General features: G+C 39.8%; 2 protein-coding genes and 1 long non-coding RNA gene across 3 annotated transcripts; 2 read left to right on the forward strand and 1 right to left on the reverse strand.

The window, feature by feature from the left end:
- The first annotated feature begins 2,042 nt into the window (after window positions 1-2,042).
- On the forward strand, window positions 2,043-3,405 carry LOC134217442 (uncharacterized). Its single transcript, XM_062696208.1, has 2 exons — window positions 2,043-2,483; window positions 2,547-3,405. The coding sequence occupies exons 1-2, from the start codon at window positions 2,066-2,068 to the stop codon at window positions 3,200-3,202; spliced, it is 1,074 nt and encodes a 357-aa protein (XP_062552192.1). The 5' UTR covers window positions 2,043-2,065; the 3' UTR covers window positions 3,203-3,405.
- A 3,690-nt stretch (window positions 3,406-7,095) lies between these two features.
- Window positions 7,096-11,930, forward strand: LOC134217443 (uncharacterized). Its single transcript, XR_009981040.1, has 3 exons — window positions 7,096-7,212; window positions 7,528-7,953; window positions 11,874-11,930. It is a non-coding gene; the product is annotated as an uncharacterized LOC134217443 (long non-coding RNA).
- Window positions 11,931-21,888: 9,958 nt separating this feature from the next.
- LOC134217444 (uncharacterized) lies at window positions 21,889-23,264 on the reverse strand. The gene is made up of 2 exons (XM_062696209.1): window positions 22,675-23,264; window positions 21,889-22,615 (listed from the first exon to the last, which is right to left on the reverse strand). Exons 1-2 carry the CDS (start codon window positions 23,138-23,140, stop codon window positions 21,993-21,995), a joined length of 1,089 nt encoding a protein of 362 aa, XP_062552193.1. The 5' UTR covers window positions 23,141-23,264; the 3' UTR covers window positions 21,889-21,992.
- Between the last annotated feature and the right edge of the window lie 3,657 nt (window positions 23,265-26,921).

The following is a 26,921-nucleotide window of genomic DNA, read 5'->3' on the forward strand; positions in this document are numbered from 1 at the left end:
CTAGTGATACTCATGTTTCTTATGGAATCCTTATCCAGATTGCTATCGGAAATCAAGGTGGGGAATTACCCTTGATTCCAATCTAAGATAAAAATGGCATAAGCATGAGGATTACTACTCCCGGCCACGCCCATCTTTACCGTAACTAGGGATAGGAAAGGAAATGTTGATGTAGAACTTACTTAACGAGAGGCCCCCGACTTGGCGACGCCCTCATAAGTTCTACGGAGTTGGTGGTTGGGTAGGGTAAGGTAGGTCATGGAGGTTTGCCTCAAGCTGGCAATTCGACCCACAGACTATGTTGTTTACCTGTTTTTATTTAAACTCTTGCCAGCCGGCTGTCGAAAGAGTGTGCTTATATCGATTCTATTTACAGTTTATTCTTTAAGTAATTTACAGGCGATTTCTTAACCTTAATCTATCAACAACTATCCGTTGAACGAATCTAAATTTACCAAATTTGTACTTTCTGCTCAGTGAGCAAAACGATTCTTCTATGTTCATCGAATACAAAAATCAAACCATGCCTTTTAAAGATAATTATAATAAACATTTTACAAAGTTTTATTTGAAGTATTTCCGCGATTTCTGATATAAAATTCAACAGCTCTGTGACGTAAACGGCCTAAATGCACCACCACCAGAAAATTTTCCTCCAGTTTTAGATCACACTAGCCACAAAAACCTTTTGTTAGTTACCTATAACTACCCAGGAAATGTTTAACAGTTGGAAAATGTTCAAACGTGCCAGACTTTTAAATAATAAAGGAATACAAATGACGGAGCTTTTTTAGCCGTGCGGTAAGATGCGCGGCTACAAAACAAGCCCATGCTGAAGGTGGCTGGACCCGATTCCCGGTGCGGTCTAGGAAATATTCTCGACTTCCCTGAGCATAAATGTATCATGACATACGAATGCAAAAATGGTAACTCGGTTTAGAAACCTCGCAGTTAATAATTGTGGAAGTGCTTAATGAACGCCAAGCTGCGAGCTAGCAATGTTGCAGCGGGGATGTAATGCCAGTGAGAAGAAAAAGAAACAAGATAAATTAAGTGTGATTTAACTGAGCGCTGATTTAACTGAAAAGTTAACCCATTAATTAGGGCGCCACATATAAACCAAATAAAACACGTTACCACGTAATCTATCCAAATCAATAACTGGTAGATTATGCTTCGCTATAATTCTTCGTCAAAATACCTTCTGTTTTAATTCCAAAATTCTCGGAAAAACAACGTCACAAGAAACAAGAAAAATGTGTAGGTACTAAGAATCGAGTAATTTTCTCAAGATTACGCCAAAGAAAATTATCCATTACTTTTGGTAGCAATTTCATTCGCTGCGACCACAGTGTATGGGCTCAGTCAGAAAAATCTGGTCTAATTCGGTAATTGATGCTGTTGTTCATTTACATTCAGCCTCGATTGTGGCAACATGACGATAGATTTATGTTTGCAGAGGTTCGTATGAAATACAAACATCCAACCAGCGTGAACAAATTTAACGGAAAACTAAAATTTGTATTTTATTATTAAATCATATTTCGAAGTCAGTAAAACCAGTCGGCATGTTGTTCTTTCGGAGTTTCTTTATAGCCGAACATTTTGATGGAATGAAACCTTTTAGGGCCAAAAAAGAGCTCTTGGCATCCGTCACCCAAGAACCTTCAGAAGCTCTTCCAAAGAACTTTTTATGCTTTCCAGCGATTTATCTGTTATATATTTCTGAATACCCGCGGGAACGAAAATTAAAAATTAGATTGACAAGCATTCAAAGACCCATATGTTTCGAGCTCCACAGCTACAGCGACAAGAAAGGACCACTGGGGGTCTTTCTAATACGTAACAAAATTCCCGAACTAAACAGATTATTAATCATACGTCCCGTCTGTTCTGGCTGGACAGTCTGCGATTTTGACCTACAAATCTTTCAAACACAGAACCCCATTCTGTGATAACACATCAAAGAAGTTCAATATATAAACGAAAACTCGGCTGCTGCACCGGTCATAAAATGATCGTCAGTTGAAGAGTAGGCAACGTGTAATATTCCGCGGAAATTGGAATGGATTTCAAATTGATTGTGTTTATTAGTTGTGTTTTGGTTGCAGCTTACGGTCGTCGTCATCCTGCCAAGCATTTCTGTGGACTCAATCACCGTCAAAAGATTGAACATCGTTGGTATCGCCATGATCCGCTTATAAACTTCGAAGTTCAAGACCCTAAGGGTTTAACGGTGACCATGGTTCAACGATCTCCCAGCACTAAGTTCTTTGGAATTGAGCTTTATGTGAACAGGAATCCTAAACAGAACGTAACACGATGTGATGTATGTGGAAATAGTACAACGGTTGTCTATGGAAAGTTTATCGTTCAAGATGAGGAAGTGGTAATCAGAAAGGGAGATGTATTATATTACTACGTACTATTAGGAACTAGCGACAATGTTACTCGCTTGCAATTACAAAAAATTTTGGTTACTGGTAAGCAGCGATATTCGGAACAACACAAACCAAGATCCTTGAATCAATATTTTCCGATTTCAGCTTCTGTTATCAACAGATGCAATTGCGAAACGGCTTCAACATCCACAAGTATTAATCCTCGTTCTGGCCAAACTACAGCTTCACCTAAGCCTTCTGAGAGCAGTTCAACTTTCGTAGTCACACTTAGCAGCTCGAATTCAACGGAAGTGTCCTTGGATATAGATGATCAATTAAATGAATTAAGCTCTGAAGAATATTTCCCGTACGATTGTGATCCAGACCCTGTTACTAATCAGTGTCGCACTGCGCAAAGTGAAAAGTATGCTCAACCAAGTTACGATTCCAAGCGTGATGTAGATATATTGGAAGCAATTATAGAACAAATAGGAAAGACACCTTGTGGAGCACGCAGCACCACTAACATGCTGCGACTGGAAAGTACGAGTTTGCCAACCAACACTCTTGAGCACCTTACGAGTATAATCCAGTCATCGCTTTCTTTCAACCTGGAGATGAAGGACCTGGCAACGAGAATCAGAAATATTGTACCGGACAAAAAATTCCCCAGTGCTGTGTTCTTCGAAATGTTTAGCTATGTAGAAAAGCAAAAAGTATTGTACTATGCGCGGATGAACAATCTGAAACACATCAGTGATTATGACTCGCGGCACTATTTCAAGAAGCTAGCGTTGGCGGACGATCAGAGTGAAGATTGAGTGGATCACTATCAAGAGTGATTGAAAATCGTGATTTAGAGATATAGATACGATACAAAATTAATTTATTCGGATAAGTTGTTTAAAAAAAATGTGATAAAACTTCGTATCTTTTCGAATCGCGTGTGCAGAAAAATGAAACATTAAAGTATAAAAAGTATTACACATTTTTTCGCACACTTGTGAACCTAGCACTGGAAAGCATTATTCTTTTGTAAATAGCAAGCACCCATTAAAAAAATTCAATTGAAAAATTATTCCTTGTTTTATTTACAGTAAGTTCAATTGAAGTCCCTTATAAAAGTCTGGACGAGTATGTTCATTTCCATTCAAATTAAATCATTCATCTATAGCTCAGATTACAGAATTTAAATATGGTTAATTGATAAACTGGAGACTTTTAGGGAAATCTACAACTTTGCTTGGCATTACAAAACTGCTAATCAAATAACTAAGACGAGAGTGTTGATAGCAATAAAAATGACAATCAACATTCTATTTAAGACCAATTTGTCAGGGTCGGTCCAAACCGCAATAAGCGACTTTTTGACTGATTTGTGATACTTTGTCGGAAATCATTTCTTATCAATTCATACTTTCAATTGTTGTAGGATATCCTCAGTTATGGGGTTGAGCGATATCTGATACGATATGCGATCAACTAAATTTGCTAAACAAAAGCTTGGACAGAAAAATGGGTAATTTTTGTAGGCACTTGGAGCTATTTGGCAGAACACCGACCACTTGATACTGATGTTTAATATTTGCCTTCACACCAAAGTCACAAGATTTAGTGCAGCGTTAACTTGAACAAAACTGAAGAAGACATAAGGCGATAAAATACAGTTTTAGTTTAGTGAAATTGAATACACCTCGCTACACCATCCGGGCCCCTCAACACCAAGTCCAGTCTTGTGGTGAACGCCCAAGCACCACACTTGTCATAAACGAGCTACTGTAACCTATGTCTATATGAGTGGCAGCAACCAAATCGGTCCAAATTGTGCTACTTGGGATTGGGAGGCGTTCCCTAAATCTAACCCAACAGTTTAACTTACACCCACCCTTTCCAATGACCGGGCGTCACGGTCTCCCTAGCTACTTGTATACCAGGTTGACTTCAGAGTCGATACACCTATGCATGGCATATCCTTAATCGTCGGTCTTTGGAAATGTTCCTCCAGTTTCCCAGAACGTTAAAGGTTTCAGAGGTCCGATTTCACCATGTGCAGCCAGTGTGTTCGTGGCCATACCATATTCTAGTTCCCAACCGAGTATTGTAAACAGCACTTTTTGCTATCAGATCCGTCTCATTTATCGTCTTCGCTCCATGTTCGTAGAGGGCCACTAGTATCACAATTTAATAAAAAGCAAATTTCGTTTTCGTCTGCATGTGGCGGGACCTAAGCTGGCTACGTAAGGTGTAGAAAGCTTTTTTCGCACCAGCAATACGTCTTTTCACTTCACGGTAAACGTCATTGTCACATATCACAAGTATTCCAAGGTAAGCAAATTCTTCAACAATTTCAAACAGAACCCCATCAAGCACTACCTCAGCTTCAACACCACTAGGTCTTTCTTTATCTCTTCCCACACTACTCTTTTGTCTTGGTAGAGTTAAAGTAAAGCCTATTCTCGCCATCTCCCTCTTCAGTGGAAAAAAAAGTCCCCACTACCATCCTGCGATCAATTCCAATGAGGTCGATGTCATCCGCAAAGCCCAGGAGCATATGCGACCGTGTGATGGTAGTGCCGTTCTTCTGCACGCCAAATCTTCTAATTACACCTTCGAGTGCTGTTGAACAATAAATTCGAAAGTGTATCGTCCTGCTTCAACTCATCTGAGGTGGCAAACGAAAATTGACACTTCGTCTGAGATCCGAATACTTGATTTTGAGTCGTATTGGCCAAATCAAATTTGTCGGAAAACCATGGCCACAGCTCACTTATTATCATTGAGTCATATACGTGCTTTCAAATTAATGAACAGATGATAAGTCTGCTTGTTGAGATCCCGGGATTTATCAAGAGTTAGCCGCAGGCTAGTTATCTGATCCGTTGCTGATCAAGCGGTATCAGTCTGTTAAACAGGATACGCACACGCAGAAAAAACCTTCCCGAATTCGTGAACCAGCAAAAATACACCGTGATTTAATTCATGGATTCGGGAACACTAGTCACGTTTTTTCAGAACGTTCCAGAAAACGTGGCTGTTGTTCATTGAAAAATACATCGTGAACTTGTTAGTTCACGAATTAATGAACGCTTTTTTTTGCGTGCAACGGAATGTTGTGTGCCAAGTTCAGAAGGGTGATCCCTCTGTAATTGACACAATCTAGTCTGTGCCACCAGGGTGTCAAAAATCTTTGTTTGCAGATGACACAGGTCTCTCAGCCAAAGGGCGAAGCCTTCGTGTCATTTGTAGTAGATTGCAAAAAAGTTTGGATATTTTCTCCACTTACTTGCAAAAATGGAAAATTTCCCCGAATGCTTCCAAAACTCAGCTTATAATTTTCCCACATAAGCCGAGAGCTTCTTATTTGAAACCTTCTAGCAGACATATTGTCACTATGAATGCGGTTCCAATTAATTGGTCTAGCGAAGCAAAATATTTAGGACTTCTGCTAGATCAAAAATTAACTTTTAAAAATCACATTGAAGGCCTTCAAGCCAAATGTAACAAATATATTAAGTGTCTATATCCACTTATAAACAGAAAATCAAAACTTTGTCTTAAGAACAAACTTTTGATTTACAAACAAATTTTTAGACCTGCCATGTTGTATGCTGTGCCAATATGGACTAGTTGCTGCAATACCAGAAAGAAGGCACTTCAGAGGATTCGATTAACTCCTTGTACCCTTAGTATAAAATAGGTTAAGTTTAGTTTAAGTTGAAAACATTGTAATTCCTATATGGTTCAATTCAACCAGAGGAAAAATTCTAACTGCCAGAGGCAATTAAAATGTATTAATAATAACTAAAAATATAACATAGCAAATAAGGATGATAGTGTTAAGAAAACACGGGACACCTAGTCTAAGAGATAAATGCATGTATTAGATAATTAGCAAATAAAACTAGTTAAAAAAAATCTAGTCTGTGCCTTTTCTAATAGATCAGGCATTCAAAGGCATCCAACCAGCCGGTAGGTAGTTCTCCATCCTCTCATATTTTCTGAACAATGGGATGGATTGATTCAGGCAGTTTATCACATCCAAGTTTGAAAAGCTCGATCGGAATCTCGTCCATCAAGGCCGCATTTGCTGTTAGTGCCTTCTTGACATCATTCAGTGTAGGTGGTTCCACAGCTTGACCGTCGTAAATCATGGCCATCCTACTTCTTACTACACCTTTGTTTTCACTGTTCAATAAATACTGGAAGTGTTTCTTGCACCTGGATGCCACCATAGTCTTGTCTGTCAGCAAATTTCTCCTTCGATCAATGCACATGGCAAGCGCAAGCACTGGTGCAGTCTTATAATTAGTCTTTGGTCTTATGCCGCATTCCATTATTAGTTGCAAAATGTTCCGCATATCCTTTCTGTCTTCAGGACGAATTACGCCACCCTACCGTAACCCGGGATCGCAGCAAGCCATGCGCGGGGATGGTTGCTTTGACTTTGCTGTCACGTTTTTGTTCGTTCCCGCAAAAAGATTCGGCTGATGTTTATATTTTGCATATGTACTGGAAAAAAGTGTAACGGTGTAAACTAAGCATTCGGTATAACAGTTAGTTATCTCAGAGAGTTATAAGATTTCAGAGAATATAAGAGCATGAAGCATGGGTTTCGGCCCAATATCGAGTATTGTACAATATAGGAGAATTATAGTCAGTTGAACTTTAACTACAGACTAAACCAGTTGTGTTATATTTCTACTCCTTCTTCAGTATCACGAATCTTATCAGTGGCGACGAAGATAAAAAGTTTAATTTCACTGCTTAAGTTCAAACTTCTACAATTAATAATAGTGAAATAGTGGAGTTTTGCATGCAAGCCGTTGACGTTGTAAGTTTTCATCTTAAATCGTGAAATCTGCAAGAGATCATTTATTTTCACGTGTTGTGGTTTCTTTTGTCGAACCAATTTTGTTCATCAGACGGTAGATTTGCTTTGCATATCTTTTTGTTTGATTAGAACATTATTTTAAAAATCGGTACGAGTGCGTAAAGTGAAATTTTATAGAGAAAACCACATTTTACAAGTAGCCATTTTGTTAGCCAACAATTGTGCTAAACTTCTTTTGTTCACATTAAAGGCGGTTGGTTACACCAGGTTACACAGTGTTATTACACCATTTTGTTTGTCCCTTTGTTCATACAGTGAGAACCGGGAGACGCCGCTGCCAAGTGAAACGCCAGTGAAATAGAAGTCACTTCACTGCACTTTGACGTCGTTGGGAGAGTGAGATCCCTGTGAGCAATTGTTCTTTTGGGTGAGCTCGTAGTGGAAAGTGAGACCAACACAGTGCATATGCATGTGAGTTGCATCGTTGGGCCTGTTCAGTGAAGCGAAATAGTGCATCCGTTGTTGTCATTGACCTGCCATCCAAGAAGTTGCTGTTGCTGTTGCTGGGATTATCTGCTGTTGCTGGAATTGACCGTTGTTGCTAAGATTGGCTGCTGCTGCTGGAGTTTGTGGACTAAGGTGTTATCGGATACATATTGCTTGCCGTGTTGCTGTTTTTTGTGGTGGCTGCTGTTTTACCACAACCAGGGTTGTTGTGTGTATATTGACCTATTTACTCAGGTATGTTATTCTTTTTCTGACGATATTTTAAATATTTTACCCTGTGTTATTTAAAAAAGTGTAGTTTTGTGTTTTTTCCTTTGAAACAAAGGCAATTTATTTAGTTTATTATTTTTTGTGTATTTTATTTATGTTTGACTACAAGGATGTCAATCAATCCAACGTCTGAACCTTTTATTCCGGGAACCATACCATTTTCGCAGTATTTAGAGCAACTAGAATAGATGTTTGAACACAACAATTATACGGAAGACAAATTTAAAACTTCGTTCCTAGCAGTTTGTGGAACGGAAGTATTTTCTCAACTAAAGCTTTTATTCCCTGGGCAGAGTTTGAGAGATCTTACTTACAAGCAAATTACAGAAAAATTAGAACAACCTTATGACAAAAAAGACTCCGACGTAATACATAGTTTCAAATTTTGGACGCGTAGACAGGGTCAGTATGAAAAAGCGGTTGATTTTGTGCTTGATGTTAAGCATTTAGCCGAACAATGCGAGTTTGGTGAGTTTAAAGATAGAGCTGTTCGTGATATGTTAGTAATTGGGATTAATGATCGGAAATTACAGAAGCGTTTGTTCGATGAGGACGATCTTTCTGTTGCGAAAGTAGAAAAGATGATCGTGAATCAAGAGATAGCTTCGGATAGAACTGAGCTATTAAGAAGCGATGAAGATAGAAGGGGTAGTGTGATAGCCCGATTAGGTCGAAGACAAGAACGTGCACCCTACAGATCAAATTTCCGTAGTAGAAGTAGAAGTGACAGTCGAAATCGGTCTTTTGCGTTTAGAAATAGAAGTGATGGAAGATATGACGATAGAAAAAGTTACAATTCCGACAAGGAGTTCTTTTGCTCATATTGCAAGAAAAAGGGACATGTGAGAAAATACTGTTATAAACTCAAAAACAGAAGCCCTCGTAAACTCAAATCGGGCGTAAAATTTGTTGATTCGCCTAAGCCTTCTGAACAAGGAACAAGTTCATTATTTAAAAGATTAAAAGAGGATATGCAGACTGATTCAGAGGATGATTCACCGTGTTTGATGATTTCGGCTGTGAATAAAATGAGTGAGCCGTGTTATGTTGAGGCTAAAATCGAAAATAGAAAAATTACTATGGAAATTGACTGTGGCTCGGCGGAGAGCGTAATCTCTGAGGTTTCATTTTTGCGTTATTTTAGAAATCTCACTGTGGAACCATGCAATAAGCGATTAGTGGTTATAGACGGAAAGAAATTGAAGGTTTTAGGAAAGGTAGAAGTTTCAGTGCAGTTAGGTGACTTTAATGGAAAATTTTATCTGATAATTCTGCGCTGCGAAAATAATTTTGTTCCTTTAATGGGACGCACCTGGCTGGATACTTTTTACGCGGGATGGAGAAATGTGTTTGCGAGACCGACTGCTACTATGGAATACATCAGCGCGATAAATGACAACGAGACAATTCATGAATTGAAGTGTAAGTTTCGAATGTGTTTGACAAGGATTTATCTAATCCGATAATAGGATATGAGGGGGATTTAGTATTAAAGCATAACACACCGATTTTTAGAAAGGCTTATGCGGTTCCTCTCCGTTTGCGACAAAAGGTAATAGATCATTTGGACGGGTTAGAGAAAGATGGAATAATAACGCCGGTAGAAGCTAGCGAATGGGCATCGCCAGTGGTTGTGGTTATCAAAAAAAATCAAGATATACGGCTAGTAATCGACTGTAAAGTTTCGATAAATAAGGTGATAGTCCCTAATACATACCCTTTGCCTCTAGCTCAAGACCTTTTCGCTACTCTGGCCGGATCCAAGGTTTTTTGTTCGCTGGATTTAACAGGTGCCTATACACAGCTTTTGCTATCGGATAAATCGAAGAAAATTATGATCATCAATACTATAAAAGGACTCTATGCCTATAACCGGTTACCGCAGGGCGCTTCATCGAGTGCCTCAATTTTCCAAAAGGTTATGAACCAAATTCTCAAAGGACTGGAAAACGTCTCTTGTTACCTCGATGACGTTTTGATTTCTGGTATAGACTTCGAAGACTGCAAAAATAAGCTTTATTTAGTTTTGGAGCGTCTGTCCAAGGCCAATATAAAAGTAAATTTCAGCAAATGCGTTTTTTTCGTCAAGGAGCTACCTTATCTTGGACATATTTTGACGGACAGAGGATTGCTGCTTTGTCCAGATAAAGTTGAAACTATCCGCGAAGCGAAAGCTCCGCAGAACGTTTCAGAGCTTAAAGCATTCTTAGGCTTAGTTACATATTATGCCAAGTTCATTCCAAATCTATCTACAAGGATAAAATGTCTTTATGCTTTATTACGGAAAAACACCAGATATATTTGGGACCAGGAATGCGATAGGGTTTTCACTGAATGTAAACGATTTCTATTAAAGCCTAATCTTTTGGAATATTTCGATCCGGAAAAACCAGTGGTAATTGTGACAGATGCGTGTTCTTACGGCCTTGGGGGTGTAATGGCCCATGAAGTTGGAGACGAGGAACGACCTATATGTTTCACTTCGTTCACACTGAACGATGCACAGCGGAAGTATCCAATACTTCACTTAGAAGCTTTAGCGGTCGTTTGCACAGTGAAAAAATTTCATAAATTTTTATATGGGAAGAAATTCACTATTTACACGGATCATAAACCACTCATAGGTATTTTCGGAAAGGATGGAAAGAATACTCTTACAGTTACACGCCTACAGAGATATGTGATGGAGTTATCTATTTACGAGTATGATATCGTATACCGGCCATCCTCGAGGATGGGGAACGCAGACTTTTGTTCTAGGTTTCCTACAGACCAGGGGGTGCCAAGAGAATTAGCGCGTGAATACATCAAAAGTCTGAATTTTTCAGATGAATTCCCTCTGGATTATAAGGAAATAGCAAAGGCAACAAAGACAGATAAATGTTTGCGTAAGATAACGGTGTTTTTGAGAGAGGGATGGCCTACACGTATTGACAAATGTTTCAAGGATATTTACTCGCACCATCAGGACCTGGAGGAAATTGACGGATGCATCCTTTTCCAGGACAGAGTGGTTGTTCCAGATTCTATGAAGTTGAAGGTTTTGAAAATGCTGCATATGAACCATTCAGGAATCAATAAAACCAAACAGTTGGCTCGTAGAACTGTTTACTGGTTCGGGATGAATGGGGACATCGAGAATTTTGTGAAGACTTGCAGAATTTGTAACGAAACTACGACACTTTCAAAAAAACCACCTTATTCAAAATGGATTCAAACTAACAAACCATTTAGTAGAATACATGCCGATTTTTTTTACTTTAACAAGAAAGTATTTTTGGTTGTGGTCGACAGTTTTACTAAGTGGATTGAGGTAGAACACATGAGGAACGGAACAGATCATAATAAGGTTATAAATGTTTTTGTGAACATTTTTTCCCGTTTTGGACTACCAGACGTCCTTGTAACGGATGGTGGACCACCGTTCAATTCCGAGATTTTTATCAATTTTTTTAAAAAGCAAGGCGTCATTGTGATGAAAAGTCCACCGTATCACCCGGAAAGCAATGGACAAGCAGAGCGGATGGTACGCTTAGGAAATAAGAATATTGGATACGGAAAAACAAATTGCTTACTTTTTATTTAATTATAGAAATATTTGCCTGGAGACGGATAGAAAGTTTCCTTCAGAACGTATGTTATCATTCAGGCCAAAGACTTTAATAGACCTAATTAACCCAAAGCATGATTTAAAAAAAAAAATGTCAAACACAAATGATGATCCTCAAATACACAATGATAGTAGTGGCACAGTTATAAGTCCTGATCAATTTACTGATCTCAAACAAGGAGACCTGATATATTATAAGAATAACAATCGAACTGACATTCGAAAATGGTTACCAGCCAAATTTCTAAAACGCGTTTCTACAAATATTTCACAGGTTTCTCTGGGAGGCAGAGTTGTTTCGGCGCACAAGCGTCAGCTCAAGGTAGTACCAGCCTCTCGCCCGAAAGCAACTAGTACTTTTGTTTTCCATGGAGAGAGTGCTTCTTTGCAAACTGAGCCAGTTGAACACCAGAGCCACTTTGAACCACCAGCAACACACAGCAACAAGCGACGGAGAGAGGATGACGATGATTTCTATGGATTTGCGGCTGAATCGTCCATCTTTCAGGGGGAAGAAGTTGCCCCAGCTAGTCACAGACAACATGATAAACCGGTGGCTAATGAGATGCGACGCTCGAAGAGAAATTTCAAAAAGAAGAAGAAAGAAGATTATTTATATTATTAAATTAGTGATCGAAAATTAACATTTTCTCGAATTTTTCCTAAATATGATAAAATTCTATATTCTTTACATTATAATTTCATTTTGTTTTCTGAGCCAGAATACTTAACACAGAAAAAAATAATGAAAAATAAATAGCGTGGAAAACTCGACTTGCAGAAATTTACGCTATTCTACGCTGAAATGGCCCTCTTCCTATCAAGATTGCTTACAACTTGTATGCAATATTGACGTTTCACGTCAAATATTGTATACATTTAGGATATATCCCGTAAGGAATTACGCTAATAATGGCGTTCCATTTATGTGCATGATTTTTAGCGTAAATTTCAGTGGATTTTTCTATCTGTGTAATGTATGTTTCGAATTTCGAAATTTCTGATATTTAAATATTTACTTAAGGGTAGAGGAGCTGTAACGGTGTAAACTAAGCATTCGGTATAACAGTTAGTTATCTCAGAGAGTTATAAGATTTCAGAGAATATAAGAGCATGAAGCATGGGTTTCGGCCCAATATCGAGTATTGTACAATATAGGAGAATTATAGTCAGTTGAACTTTAACTACAGACTAAACCAGTTGTGTTATATTTCTACTCCTTCTTCAGTATCACGAATCTTATCAAAAAGTTTTATTGATCTGAAGTGAGAACGATCGCGCGGTCGGCTGAAGTATTGTGTTCTGCATTGCGTGGCCGGTAATGAAAATTAAACAGCTCAGTGCGTGATTTCTCTTGTTTCGGACAGCAGAACGATCGCGCGGTCGGCCGAAGTATTGTGTTCTGCATTGCGCGGCCGGTAATGAAAATTAATCAGTTCAGTGTGTGATCTCTCTTGTTTCGGACAGCAGAACGATCGCGCGGTCGGCTGAAGTATTGTGTTCTGCATTGCGCGGCCGGTAATGAAAATTAATCAGTTCAGTGCGTGATTTCTCTTGTTTCGGACAGCAGAACGATCGCGCGGTCGGCTGAAGTATTGTGTTCTGCATTGCGTGGCCGGTTAATGAAAATTAAACAGCTCAGTGCGTGATTTCTCTTGTTTCGGACAGCAGAACGATCGCGCGGTCGGCCGAAGTATTGTGTTCTGCATTGCGCGGCCGGTAATGAAAATTAATCAGTTCAGTGTGTGATCTCTCTTGTTTCGGACAGCAGAACGATCGCGCGGTCGGCTGAAGTATTGTGTTCTGCATTGCGTGGCCGGTAATGAAAATTAAACAGCTCAGTGCGTGATTTCTCTTGTTTCGGACAGCAGAACGATCGCGCGGTCGGCCGAAGTATTGTGTTCTGCATTGCGCGGCCGGTAATGAAAATTAATCAGTTCAGTGTGTGATCTCTCTTGTTTCGGACAGCAGAACGATCGCGCGGTCGGCTGAAGTATTGTGTTCTGCATTGCGTGGCCGGTAATGAAAATTAAACAGCTCAGTGCGTGATTTCTCTTGTTTCGGACAGCAGAACGATTGCGCGGTCGGCCGAAGTATTGTGTTCTGCATTGCGCGGCCGGTAATGAAAATTAATCAGTTCAATGCGTGATTTCTCTTGTTTCGGACAGCAGAACGATCGCGCGGTCGGCCGAAGTATTGTGTTCTGCATTGCGCGGCCGGTAATAAAAATAAATCAGTTCAGTGTGTGGTCTCTCTTGTTTCGGACAGCAGAACGATCGCGCGGTCGGCTGAAGTATTGTGTTCTGCATTGCGCGGCCGGTAATGAAAATTAATCAGTTCAGTGCGTGATTTCTCTTGTTTCGGACAGCAGAACGATCGCGCGGTCGGCCGAAGTATTGTGTTCTGCATTGCGCGGCCGGTAATGAAAATTAATCAGTTCAGTGCGTGATTTCTCTTGTTTCGGACAGCAGAACGATCGCGCGGTCGGCCGAAGTATTGTGTTCTGCATTGCGCGGCCGGTAATGAAAATTAATCAGTTCAGTGCGTGATTTCTCTTGTTTCGGACAGCAGAACGATCGCGCGGTCGGCCGAAGTATTGTGTTCTGCATTGCGCGGCCGGTAATGAAAATTAATCAGTTCAGTGCGTGATCTCTCTTGTTTCGGACAGCTGAACGATCGCGCGGTCGGCCGAAATATTAGTGTTATTTCCCATCCCATAGATCGCATCACTTACCAAAGTGAATCCAAATAAATTATCCTTTGTAACTAAAACGAAATCCTATCCCAAGACAATCGTGGAGATGCAGAGGTATACTCGGTCTCTAGTAGCAACGAGAGTCGGACTAACAATCCTTCCATTCCTATATGACCGTAAGGACGTGGCCGGCGCCGTTATTGACTTTAAATATTTGAGCTCCCGAAACGTGTACATTGAGAATGGGTAGCTAACCCCAAGCCCCATTCATTGTGTTCTCTGTACAATTTCGCAAGTTCAGTCAATCACGGAGTAGCAACTACGAATTGTGCGGTCATAATGCTCATGCTCATGCTCATGTACAGGAAAAGTTTAATTGATCTGAAGTTTACGCGTTTGGTGACCTTTCATAAAGTGTATTTCTTAATTGAGTTGCGTTGTCTAAACGAATTGCTCAGAATAGCTCTCGAAGAGTGAAGTGGACATTAGAAGTTATTTTTGCTTCCTCAGTTCATTTATCCGGAATTGGATCAATTTGGTGAGATTGTTTAAATATTGTTTTTATACTAGTTCAAAACTAAATGCGCGATGGATTTAAAAATCCGGAAGTTTGTTTATGGATCCAATATACAATTGATAATGATTGTAAGTGAAAGAGACCTCGGACTGGACGTGAGTTACCAGGCAGTCTGAAATGGGTCACTGGAGCTGCAGTATAGATAAAACCTTCTAGCTCCCGGGCTAAAGCTGACTTTATTACAGACAGCTTTCTTCCATAATACCACTGCCGGACAGTGGGGGTTAAATTGAAAATACACACACACATACACGCATGCTTTCCATCTTCAGGACACACACACACAACAAAACGTAGCCTCTAAATCCCTGAAGAAGGTGAAATATACACCGAAAAGTCAGAAAATAGACGCAATAATGTTTTAGTCGAACACTTTCTCTCTTCAGCTAACTTACTTACTTACTTATGGGTCCTGTACACCTCCGGTGGTGCAAAGGGCCGACTTGAAAGATCTCCATCCTGAGCGATGTCCAGCTGTCGCTTTAACCTGTTGCCAGGTTATATTTCGGTCGACTTCTTTTATTTCGAAAGAAAAAATAGCAAAGGATGTTAGAGATAATATTGTTCTAATATCAATGACAAAATAGACAATACAACCACAATACAGTATTCAAATTACAGAATTATTGCACTTCAATCTCTTACCAAAGTGTGAATATTGTCTATGACAGACAAGTAACTACACTCTGCATGATGATTCTGCTTTTATTAAATATGATAATAGTTGGTAACATAGAATACTGCGCTGAAACAATTTTGTCTTTCATGGGTACTTGATAGATAGTAAGACTAGTAACCAACATTTAAACAACAGTGTGCATCATTTGTTGTCAGTTATACAACCATCATCCAGTTCGATTCAAGCAGTGGAACGAAAACGAGTTCCATGTAGAAAAAAAATGGGAAAGGCTTGATCACACGAGGAAAACCGCCTTTCCGAGAACGGTAGACGGAAAAAGCATATAGGCACCATTTCGGAACATCTCAACAATTTAACTGACTTGTTGAACTACGATGCATTTACTTCATAAATTAACTGACACAGGGACACAGGGACTGACACAGTATCCGACTTAGAACTAGAACAGGGAAACCATCGCATTTCCATAAAGCCAGGTAAGCCAGGTAAGTATAGATAAAACCTTCTAGCTCCCGGGCTAAAGCTGACTTTATTACAGACAGCTTTCTTCCATAATACCACTGCCGGACAGTGGGGGTTAAATTGAAAATACACACACACATACACGCATGCTTTCCATCTTCAGGACACACACACACACAACAAAACGTAGCCTCTAAATCCCTGAAGAAGGTGAAATATACACCGAAAAGTCAGAAAATAGACACAATAACGTTTTAGTCGAACACTTTCTATCTTCAGCTAACTTACTTACTTACTTATGGGTCCTGTACACCTCCGGTGGTGCAAAGGGCCGACTTGAAAGATCTCCATCCTGAGCTGTCCAGCTGTCGCTTTAACCTGTTGCCAGGTTATATTTCGGTCGACTTCTTTTATTTCTTTATTTAGGCTTCGCCATGATCCTCTGGGTCTGTTTCTGCTGGGTTCCAGTCTAATGCTTGTTTACAGATTTCGTTTCCGCCCCTACGTAGAGTGTGGCCGACCCAGCCCCACTTCTGATCCCGAATTTCTGTTGTTATCGGCCTCTGTTGATGAACACCTGCAGCCGTTGAGTGTTCTCCACTGATACACACCATGTTTCGTTAGCGTATAACAGCACAGATTTCACGTTAGAGTTGAAAATTCGTATTTTGCTGCGTTCACTTATCTGCCTGTTTTTCCAGATATTTCTTAAACTCGCAAAGGCAGCCACGGTGTGCCTGTGACAGTTATTAACGAAAAAAATGTCCATCCATTCTGAACTCGCCTTTCGAAAGATATAATATCCAGGCGTCTGCTATGAAAATTTCAAAATATTTCATCTAGGGAATCGAAAGTTATAGGGATTACAAATTTAATGATTTTTGCGTTCGATATTTCATTAATATGCAACCATATATACCGTGAATTTTCTTCCTGATTACATCCAAATAAATTATCATCAAATATGCAATTTGCAACCTCAATCAACTATAACCTAAAACCTATTCTTTGAATGATAGAAAAAATAGCAAAGGATGTTAGAGATAATATTGTTCTAATATCAATGACAAAATAGACAATACAACCACAATACAGTATTCAAATTACAGAATTATTGCACTTCAATCTCTTACCAAAGTGTGAATATTGTCTATGACAGACAAGTAACTACACTCTGCATGATGATTCTGCTTTTATTAAATATGATGATAGTTGGTAATATAGAATACTGCGCTGAAACAATTTTGTCTTTCATGGGTACTGGATAGATAGTAAGACTAGTAACCAACATTTAAACAACAAGTTGCATCATTTGTTGTCAGTTATACAACCATCATCCAGTTCGATTCAAGCAGTGAAACGAAAACGAGTTCCATTTAGAAAAAAAAATGGGAAAGGCTAGATCACACGAGGAAAACCGCCTTTTCCGAGAACGGTAGACGGAAAAAGCATATAGGCACCATTTCGGAACGTCTCAACAATTTAACTGACTTGTTGAACTACGATGCATTTACTTCATAAATTAACTGACACAGGGACACAGGGACTGACACAGTATCCGACTTAGAACTAGAACAGGGAAACCATCGCATTTCCATAAAGCCAGGTAAGAATATGAGAGATTTTAAAAGCCTGAAACTATTCAAGAAATATTTCACTGTCATGAGACGAGTTCAGTACAATTCCATTTAATTCCACCAAATCGTATTGCTTTTACATATACGTATTTCGACCTCAACTGTAAGGTCGTGTCGTACTTGACTCGACTCAAGTCTGTTCACTTGTAAGGTCGTCTTCAGTGTCTCGACTTGAGTCGAGTCAAGTACGAGACACTGAAGACGACCTTACACACTTAATTTTTTTAACCGGGGTCTCAGCAAAATGGTCAATTTTTACCGAGATTCGCACAGCTGTGCCCCAGCAAACATGTTTTTTGCCGAGATTTCTGTCGAAAGTGCTGAAAATCAGCAAATGATTTGCCAAAAATCAGCTAACAAACATCATTTTTGCCGGAATATCAGCTTTTTATTTTGCCGGCGTACGGCTGTGTGGATTTTTGCCGAGCTGCAGAAATAAAAACTAAGTGTGTACAGTTAAGGTTGAAATACGTATATGTAACAGTAATACGATTTGGTGGAATTAAAATTCTTAAATAGTTTCAGTCTTTTTAAATCTCTTATTGTCTTACCTGGCTTTATGGAAATGCGATGGTTTCCCTCTTATTAATATAATTGATGTAGTAAATTCATTTATTTATGAAGTAAGTGCATCGTAGTTCAACAAGTCAGTTGAATTGTTGAGACGTTCCGAAGTGGTGCCTATATGCTTTTTCCGTCTACCGTTCTCGGAAAAGGCGGTTTTCCTCGTGTGATCTAGCCTTTCCCATTTTTTTCCAAATGGAACTCGTTTTCGTTCCACTGCTTGAATCTAACTGGATGATGCTTGTATAACTGACAACAAATGATGCACATTGTTGTTTAAATGTTGAGGGCCAGTCTTACTAACTACCCAGTACCCATGAAAGACAAAATTGTTTCAGCGCGGTATTCTATGTTATCAACTATTATCATATTAAATAAAAGCAGAATCATCATACAGAGTGTAGTTACTTGTCTGTCATAGACAATATTCACACTTTGGTATGATTAAGAGATTGAAGTGCAATAATTCTGTAATTTGAATACTGTATTGTGGTTGTATTGTCTATTTTGTCATTGATATTAGAAAAATATTATCTCTAACATCCTTTGCTATTTTTTTCTTTTATCCAAAGAATAGGTTTTAGGTTATAGTTGATTGAGGTTGCAAAATGCATATTTGATGATAATTTATTTGGATGTAATCAGGAGGAAATTCACGGTATATATGGTTGCATATTAGTGAAATATCGAACGCAAAAATCATTAAATTTGTAACTGCTATAACTTTCGATTCCCTAGGTGAAATATTTTGAAATTTTCATAGCAGACGCCTGGATACTAAATCTTTCGAAAGGCGAGTTCAGAATGGATGGACATTTTTTTCGTTAATAACGGTCACAGGCACACCGTGGCAGCCCTTCTTCAGCTAACACGCGCCCTTATAGCTGCCTTTTCTTTCTGCGGTGGATTCGTTTTTCATCTGCCCTTGGTACACTGTACCGTTCTCTATTGTATCGATTCTTGGCAGCATTTTTCCCGTCCGTCACCCCATGGCTCTCCGCATCAAACTAACCATTTCTTTGGCGTCACAGCGCAAGAGGATCTAGCACTTCCTGCGCTGTGATAGTCACGGTTTCATATTCTGTCACGAAGTGTTGACGTCATTAGATCCGTAGGCATCTCTTATCCGTTCAGCAACCCTTACAACTACTAACCATTAGATATTGAAACGCATCTTTCTGATATTTCGTAACTAGATAGTAGACCTCTTCATGTTTTCAAAAAGTATCAAAAATTCAACCGGTCAGCCCAGAATCACAATTCTTATGCTAAAATATGTCTCCTGTCAAATTTTCAGCTGATTCGGATAAAATTTCGAGGTAGCTCAAGTCGATTTAGTGTTTTTGGGCTATTTTCAATTTTGGAAAAAATCCTACAAGATATATAAAGGTCGAAAACTATCGCAACAACCTCTATACGGAAGCTTTTGGTGTTCTCTACAAATCTTGTGAACATTGCGATTCGTTCCGTTCACGTTTTGTCCATGTTAAAGTGATTTTTAAGCTTTTAAGTGCATAAAAATACGGTTTCCCCCAAAAGTCGTTGTTCTACAAAATTCTAGAATTTATGACGAATGATTGCTAATTTATTATATTATTATTCCTCTTTTTTCCCTGGAAATTTGAGTCATATAATTGCCAATATGCGATTTACCGTTAAATTCTTAAAAATCAGAAGCTGAACATTTGTCGTAAATTTGCACGTTAGGATTTCTTCAAACAAGTTGTTCGAACAAAACATAAATCAAATCATATGATATTTGATGCTTACAACAAACGACTTCCAAATTTTGTTAATGTCACCATATGTCTGCATGCTTTTAACATCGAGTGCATCGTAGTAACAAGAGAAATCGAAGCTACTTTGTTTGAACAACTTGTTTGAAGTAATCTCAGCGTGCAAATTTATGACAAATGTTCAGCTTCTGATTTTCAAGAATTTAACGGTAAATCACATACGGGCAATTATATTACTCAAATTTCTAGGAAAAAAAGAGGAATAATAATATAGTAAATTAGCAATCATTTGTCATAAATTCTAGAATTTTGTAGAACAACGACTTTTGGGGGAAACCGTATTTTTATGCATTTAAAAGCTTAAAAATCACTTTAACATGGACAAAACGTGAACGGAACGAATCGCAATGTTCACAAGATTTGTAGAGCACACCAAAAGCTTCCGTATAGAGGTTGTTGCGATAGTTTTCGACGTTTATATCTCTTGTTAGATTTTTTCCAAAATTGAAAATAGCCCAAAAACACTAAATCGACTTGAGCCACCTCGAAATTTTATCCGAATTAGCTGGAAATTTGACAGGTGACTTATTTTAGCATGGGAATTGTGATTCTGGGCTGAACGGTTGAATTTTTGATACTTTTTGAAAATATGAAGAGGTCTACTAGATAGTCGCACCCGAATATCCGCAATTACAAGGAAGTAATCCGAATCAATGTTTGGGACTCTGCTGAAAGTAGAATCATAAGTATTAGAACGCTAGAAGCGCCATTACAGCGCCCTTACAGCATTTGTAATCAACATGATTCAACCAAAGTAACCCAGATTTTACATGAAGGGTTTGGTCAGTACCTTGAACGTCAAATTTATTGTTTTGGTTTGCTTGTTCTCAAGTACAAAAATTGGACTACTGTGATGAAAAACATGGACATCTGACACATAAAGTACCGTCTTGAACAAAACATGTTGACCACGAAATTAAGGGCGCCACTATCAATGTAATACTTATGCATGTACTGCTCTGAAGGACCTCACAACTATACCTCTATACTGCCTAAGATCGCATATTTGTCCTATATCCAGCAAAGATGGAACTGAGAAATGCAGTTCGTCAATCAACATATGGCCTATCTATGAGCAAAGTGTCACCACTCGAGAGTTGCCAGGTGTGCGGATATAGGTTCTGCTGATTGCCATCCCTCCCGTTGCAGCAAAGATCAAAAGATGCAGAACATTATCGCAGGCTTGATCGCAGGCAGTGAAATAAAGGCTTTCCTATCACCATGAAGACAACTCCATGTTCTGCTCTGTCGCCGCAGTTGATTCAAAAGTAGGTATAAGATTGCTAATGTCGTTACTGTTCGCGTGACTAACATGTAGGTTACTTCGACCTGGCAGCCAAAGTACCGGTACTACAAGTGTCAAACCAATGTTGGTGATAAAACAAAACACTACAACACTACAACATGATGAATGAATTATGGCCAATAGAAGCTTGTGGAAGCATAATTTGGCGAAATAATTCTCAACTCTCTCAACTCTCAAATATGGTGCGACATTAAAAAAAAATTATCGAAACAAAATAAATCAATTTTATTTTATATGTATCATACACATACAATTTCGATAGTATAGTATGTTCTCCTGTTATTATAAAAGATAAGCAAAAAGTGAAGCAATGCATTTACCATTTCGACTCAAATTCCCATCATGATTCATAATCCAGATGAAAACTGGCGTTTAAGCGCCCCAAAACTACATCAATCGGTAATTTTCTTTACAAAGGATCAAGATTATATCGTAAAAGAATTCACGATATTACAGAAATAATTACGCGAATTAAGTTGAAATGACCTTATAAATGCGAATGTTTGGAATAAGAGTCAAGTTCGGAATTTGGGTCAAAGCGGTATCGCTGACCATTTTTCTTCACTATTTCAACATAAAATATAATTAATTAGAAAATAAAAGTTGAAAGTGTAATTTCGTTGAAACTTTTAATTTACATGAATGGCAATTACTCAATTATATCAACAGTGGTCATGAAAAAAAATGTTACAAACTTAATCTTCAATTATTCCTTTTCAACCTCTTCTATCAGCCCTTCCAAACTGCCGAGTGTCGTTGTCTTCTATGTTCTTCAAATTATTCATTCGTGCATGATACAACACCTTCTGCTTGTCAACGTAACTGAACATATCGAGAAGGATAGTGCGCGACGAACGTCTATCCGGAATTATACGTTTGATCCTGTCGGCAAGTTCCTGCATCTCTTGATTGATCGAAAGCGTAGACCTTACCACGTTTGTCATCTGATCCATATTGTATGCTGTCGGATCCGAGTTTACCATACGAAGTATGTTAGTGCTGCCACGGGATCCGCAAGATGATCCCATTTGTTCAATAATTGCGTTCAAAACATCCACCTCGCGCTCCAGTTCTTGATTGGAAAGTACAAGTTTCTCGCTCTTTGCAGTCCTACACAGATTGGTGTTGGTATCTAGATCACATTCGAACGGAATATTTTCTCCAGTGTTCAACCCATTGAAAAACGGGTCGTCGATATTCGGTGCAAAATCTGTAGTACCTTCTGGAATCTCTAAATCTGGTAACGGTGATGGCTGATCGGAACTTGTTTCAATACGAATATCAATATCTGGAACTGGAACTGGAGTCGTTTCGCAATTGCATTTGTTGACAATTGATTCTAAAATTGAAAAGATAATTATTATTCACGAATATACATCAAGTATTATCCATCCATACCTGTAACCCACAAAGATTGCAGATGCAAACGAGTTACATTTTTATCGTCTCCCAACAACACATAATAATAGAGCACATCTCCTTTCTTGATGATAACGTCTGTGTCTTCAACGATGAACTTCCCATACGTAACCGTCGTAGTGTTATGGCAAACGTCGCATTGTACATCGTTCGCCTTCACAGGATTATGGTTAACGTACAACTCCAAGCCGAAGAACGTGGTGTTTGGCGACCGTTGAACCACGGACACTGTCAATCCTGTCGGTTCGTGAACTTCAAAATTGACGAACGGCACATGTCTATGCCAGTGATGTCTACCATGATGATGTCCGCGACCATGACCATGCCAGTGGTCAGGACCACGCCTGTGCCAATCACCTCTGCCACCAGGATAACCATTGTGGTGCCCATGAGCAAATACCACAACCAAAACACAACTCACAAATGCGATCAGTTTGATGATCATGTTTAGAAATAAAATTTAGAGAAGTTACAACTCTTCACTACCAACTCTTAGCTTGCAATGATTCGTTATGATTGCTCAGGGTGTCGGTTTGCTTTTATTTGAAGCTCCAGTTCGACTCAGAATTGCCGTTATCATAGTGTTTTTATTCTTTGTAATCGAAAGATCGAGAGGTCAGAATGCCGAACCTCAGTCATGAGTAATGATGCGAGTGATGAGTAAACAGAAACACACGCATCCACATCATTTACAATCAAAAGCAGTGAGTGGGAGAACAGAATCGATCATAATGCTCCTGGAATCGCGAAATTGCTATAGTGTGTACAAGTAAGTTTCTGTGACTTTATCGATAGGTGGTTTACGGGAAAATCCCGATTCAAATTATTCACATACGTCGTTATTATGCAAAAAATAGCGACGCATGTTCGGACGAAAACAAAAACAAAACAAGTTTCCGACAAAGTTATAGGGTAATCAACCCAATTAGAGTTAATTTGTATGTGTTAGACTGTAAGACTGCGCAACTGACTAACAGAAAATAATTATTATTCAGCTCAAAACTGATGAAACTAAAGTCCGTAGTCCACTGTTTTCCATAAAGACAAATATTTGTCAAGTTTATCCGGACATCAATCAAACTAATGAGATCTCGATATAGATATCAGGCTGACTTGACAAATATTTGACATTAAGACACACACACTTAATTTTTTCGCCGGGATCTCAGCATTTTTTGTTTATTTTCCCGAGGTGGGCACCGCCGAGTTTCAGCAAACATAATTTTTGCCGAGATCGTAAAAGTGACGTTTCAGTTGCTGAGATACGGTAAATATTTTGCAGAAAATCAGCAATAACTGAACTCGAGAGAGAGAAAGTCAGTATGCAGAAAGTGTACTGATAGCCTAAGATTGTATACAAATTATCAAATATGTTGCACTGTGAAAAACATTTAACATTCGGAAAGATGTTATTCTAAGCGTTTCATTTACAACTAACGGCCATTTCGAACTTCTGTTGCATAAATGACATTTCTATAGATGATTTAATATTATACCCTTTCTTTTAGAACGTGCCATCGATATTTAATAATACTTCCACAAAGGGTCCAAAAACAACTTATTACCCTACCTACTGAAACTATTAGGAATTAAAGTTCGTAACCTTGATGGTACCGAATTGGCCGTTAGAGGGCAGTATTCGTTTTCCCCGTTGGTCACAAAAAAGTGTAAGAATCGTTGCCATGAAATATAGATCTAGGAATATTTTCATCACAATGGAAGGTGGAAAGTAAGCTTACTGCACAACAAATATTGAATAAAGCAGCAGCGCATATTGTTCCTTCTTCTTCTTCTTATTGGCATTACATCCCCACACTGGGACAGAGCCGCCACGCAGCTTAGTGTTCATTAAGCACTTCCACAGTTATAAACTTTCTAAGCCAAGTTGCATTCGTATATCATGAGGCTAACACGATGATACTTTTATGCCCAGAGAAGTCGTGACAATTTCCGTGACCGACACCGGGAATCGAACCCAGCCACCCTCAGCATGGTCTTGCTTTGCAGCCGCGCGTCTTACCGCACGGCTAAGGAGGGCCCGCTACAAAGCCCTAAAGCACATCTCTTCCAGTTTTACATAAATTTATTCATTTTTGGTGAACGAGGCAATGTATCTGCATCCCATGATAAATGGTACGCAGAACTTTTGTCAATATTGCTTTTATTGTTAGGTTGAAGTATGTATAATACGTACTTAACGGAGCCGAATTTCAAATTGTTACAGGTAAAATCGTCTTGTTATTAACAAACAGTGACTGTTAGTAAGTGGAGGGGGAAATGAACCAACGAACTTATGTCAACGCGACGGAAGGAGGTTAGATTTTCCATGAGAAAATTATTTGGAGCTTTCCAGCGGAAATTTCTTTCAGAACTTCATTCATTTCCATTTATTTAGTTTACATCTAAACAGATAACACTGAACAATTTGACGCCACAATACACGGTTCGAGGCCGCATCTCTCCATCCTCGGATACGCCCCACGCTCGCCAAGTCGTTTTGCACCTGGTCTGCCCATCTCGCTCGCTGCGCTCCACGCCGTCTCGTACCTGCCGGATCGGAAGCGAACACCATCTTTGAAAGGTTGCTGTCCGGCATTCTTGCAACATGTCCTGCCCATCGTACCCTTCCGGCTTTAGCTACCTTCTGGATACTGGGTTCGCCGTAGAGTTGGGCGAGCTCGTGGTTCATTTTTCGCCGCCACACACCGCCAAAGATGGTCCTAAGCACCCGTCTCTCGAATACTCCGAGTGCTTGCAAGTCCTCCTCGAGCATTGTCCATGTTTCATGTCCGTAGAGGACAACCGGTCTTATAAGCGTCTTGTACATGACACATTTGGTGCGGTGGCGAATCTTTTTCGACCGCAGTTTCTTCTGGAGCCCGTAGTAGGCCAGACTTCCACAAATGATGCGCCTTCGTATTTCACGACTAACGTTGTTGTCAGCCGTTAGCAAGGATTCGAGGTAGACGAATTCCTCGACCACCTCAAAGGTATCCCCGTCTATCGTAACACTGCTTCCCAGGCGGGCCCTGTCGCGCTCGGTTCCGCCCACAAGCATGTACTTTGTCTTTGACGCATTCACGACCAGTCCAACTTTTGTTGCTTCACGTTTCAGGCGGGTGTACAGTTCTGCCACCTTTGCAAACGTTCGGCCGACAATGTCCATGTCATCCGCGAAGCACCCGCTGCGTCCTTCTCCTCCAGAATCTGTCTGCACTCTTCGTCGAACCAATCGTTCCGTCAACTTCGACCCATATACCCGACGTTGTTCTCCGCTGCGTCGTTAATGGCTGCTTTGACTGTATACCAGTAGTCCTCAAGAGGGGCCCCATCGAGCTCACCCTCTTCCGGCAGCGCTGCCTCGAGATGCTGCGCGTATGCAGTGGCGACATCAGGTTGCTTCAGTCGCTCTAGGTCGTACCGCGGCGGTCGTCGGTACCGAACATTGTTGATGACATAGTTATGATAGTTTTGGGCGCAATTTAACCATCACCAGATAGTGGTCAGAGTCGATGTTAGCGCCACGATATGTCCTGACGTCGATAATGTCGGAGAAGTGCCGTCCATCAATCAGAACGTGGTCGATTTGTGATTCTGTCTGCAGTGGTGATCTCCAGGTGTACCGATACGGGAGGCTGTGTTGGAAGTAGGTGCTGCGAATGGCCATATTCTTGGAGGCGGCGAAATCAATTAGTCGTAGGCCGTTTTCGTTCGTCAGCCGGTGAGCGCTGAACTTTCCAATAGTCGGTCTGAACTCCTCCTCTTGGCCAACCTGAGCGTTCAAATCTCCTATGATGATTTTGACGTCGTGGCTTGGGCAGCTGTCGTACTCACGTTCCAGCTGCGCATAGAATGCGTCCTTATCATCATCAGTGCTTCCGGAGTGTGGGCTATGGACGTTGATTATGCTGAATTTGAAGAACCGGCCTTTGATCCTCAACTTGCACATTCTTTCATTGATCGGCCACCACCCGATCACGCGCCTTTGCATATCGCCCATCACTATGAAAGCTGTTCCCAGCTCGTGTGTGTTGCCGCAGCTCTGGTAGATGGTATGATTACCTCTAAACGTTCGCACCATTGATCCCTTCCAACAAACCTTCTGCAGCGCTACGATGCCGAATACACGGTCCTTGAGCACATCGGCGAGTATGCGTGTGCTCCCGATGAAGTTGAGAGATTTGCAGTTCCACGAACCGAGTTTCCAATCGCTAGTCCCTTTTCAT

The sequence above is a fragment of the Armigeres subalbatus genome, chromosome 2, assembly GCF_024139115.2.
Source record: "Armigeres subalbatus isolate Guangzhou_Male chromosome 2, GZ_Asu_2, whole genome shotgun sequence".
Taxonomy (NCBI): Eukaryota; Metazoa; Arthropoda; class Insecta; order Diptera; family Culicidae; genus Armigeres; species Armigeres subalbatus.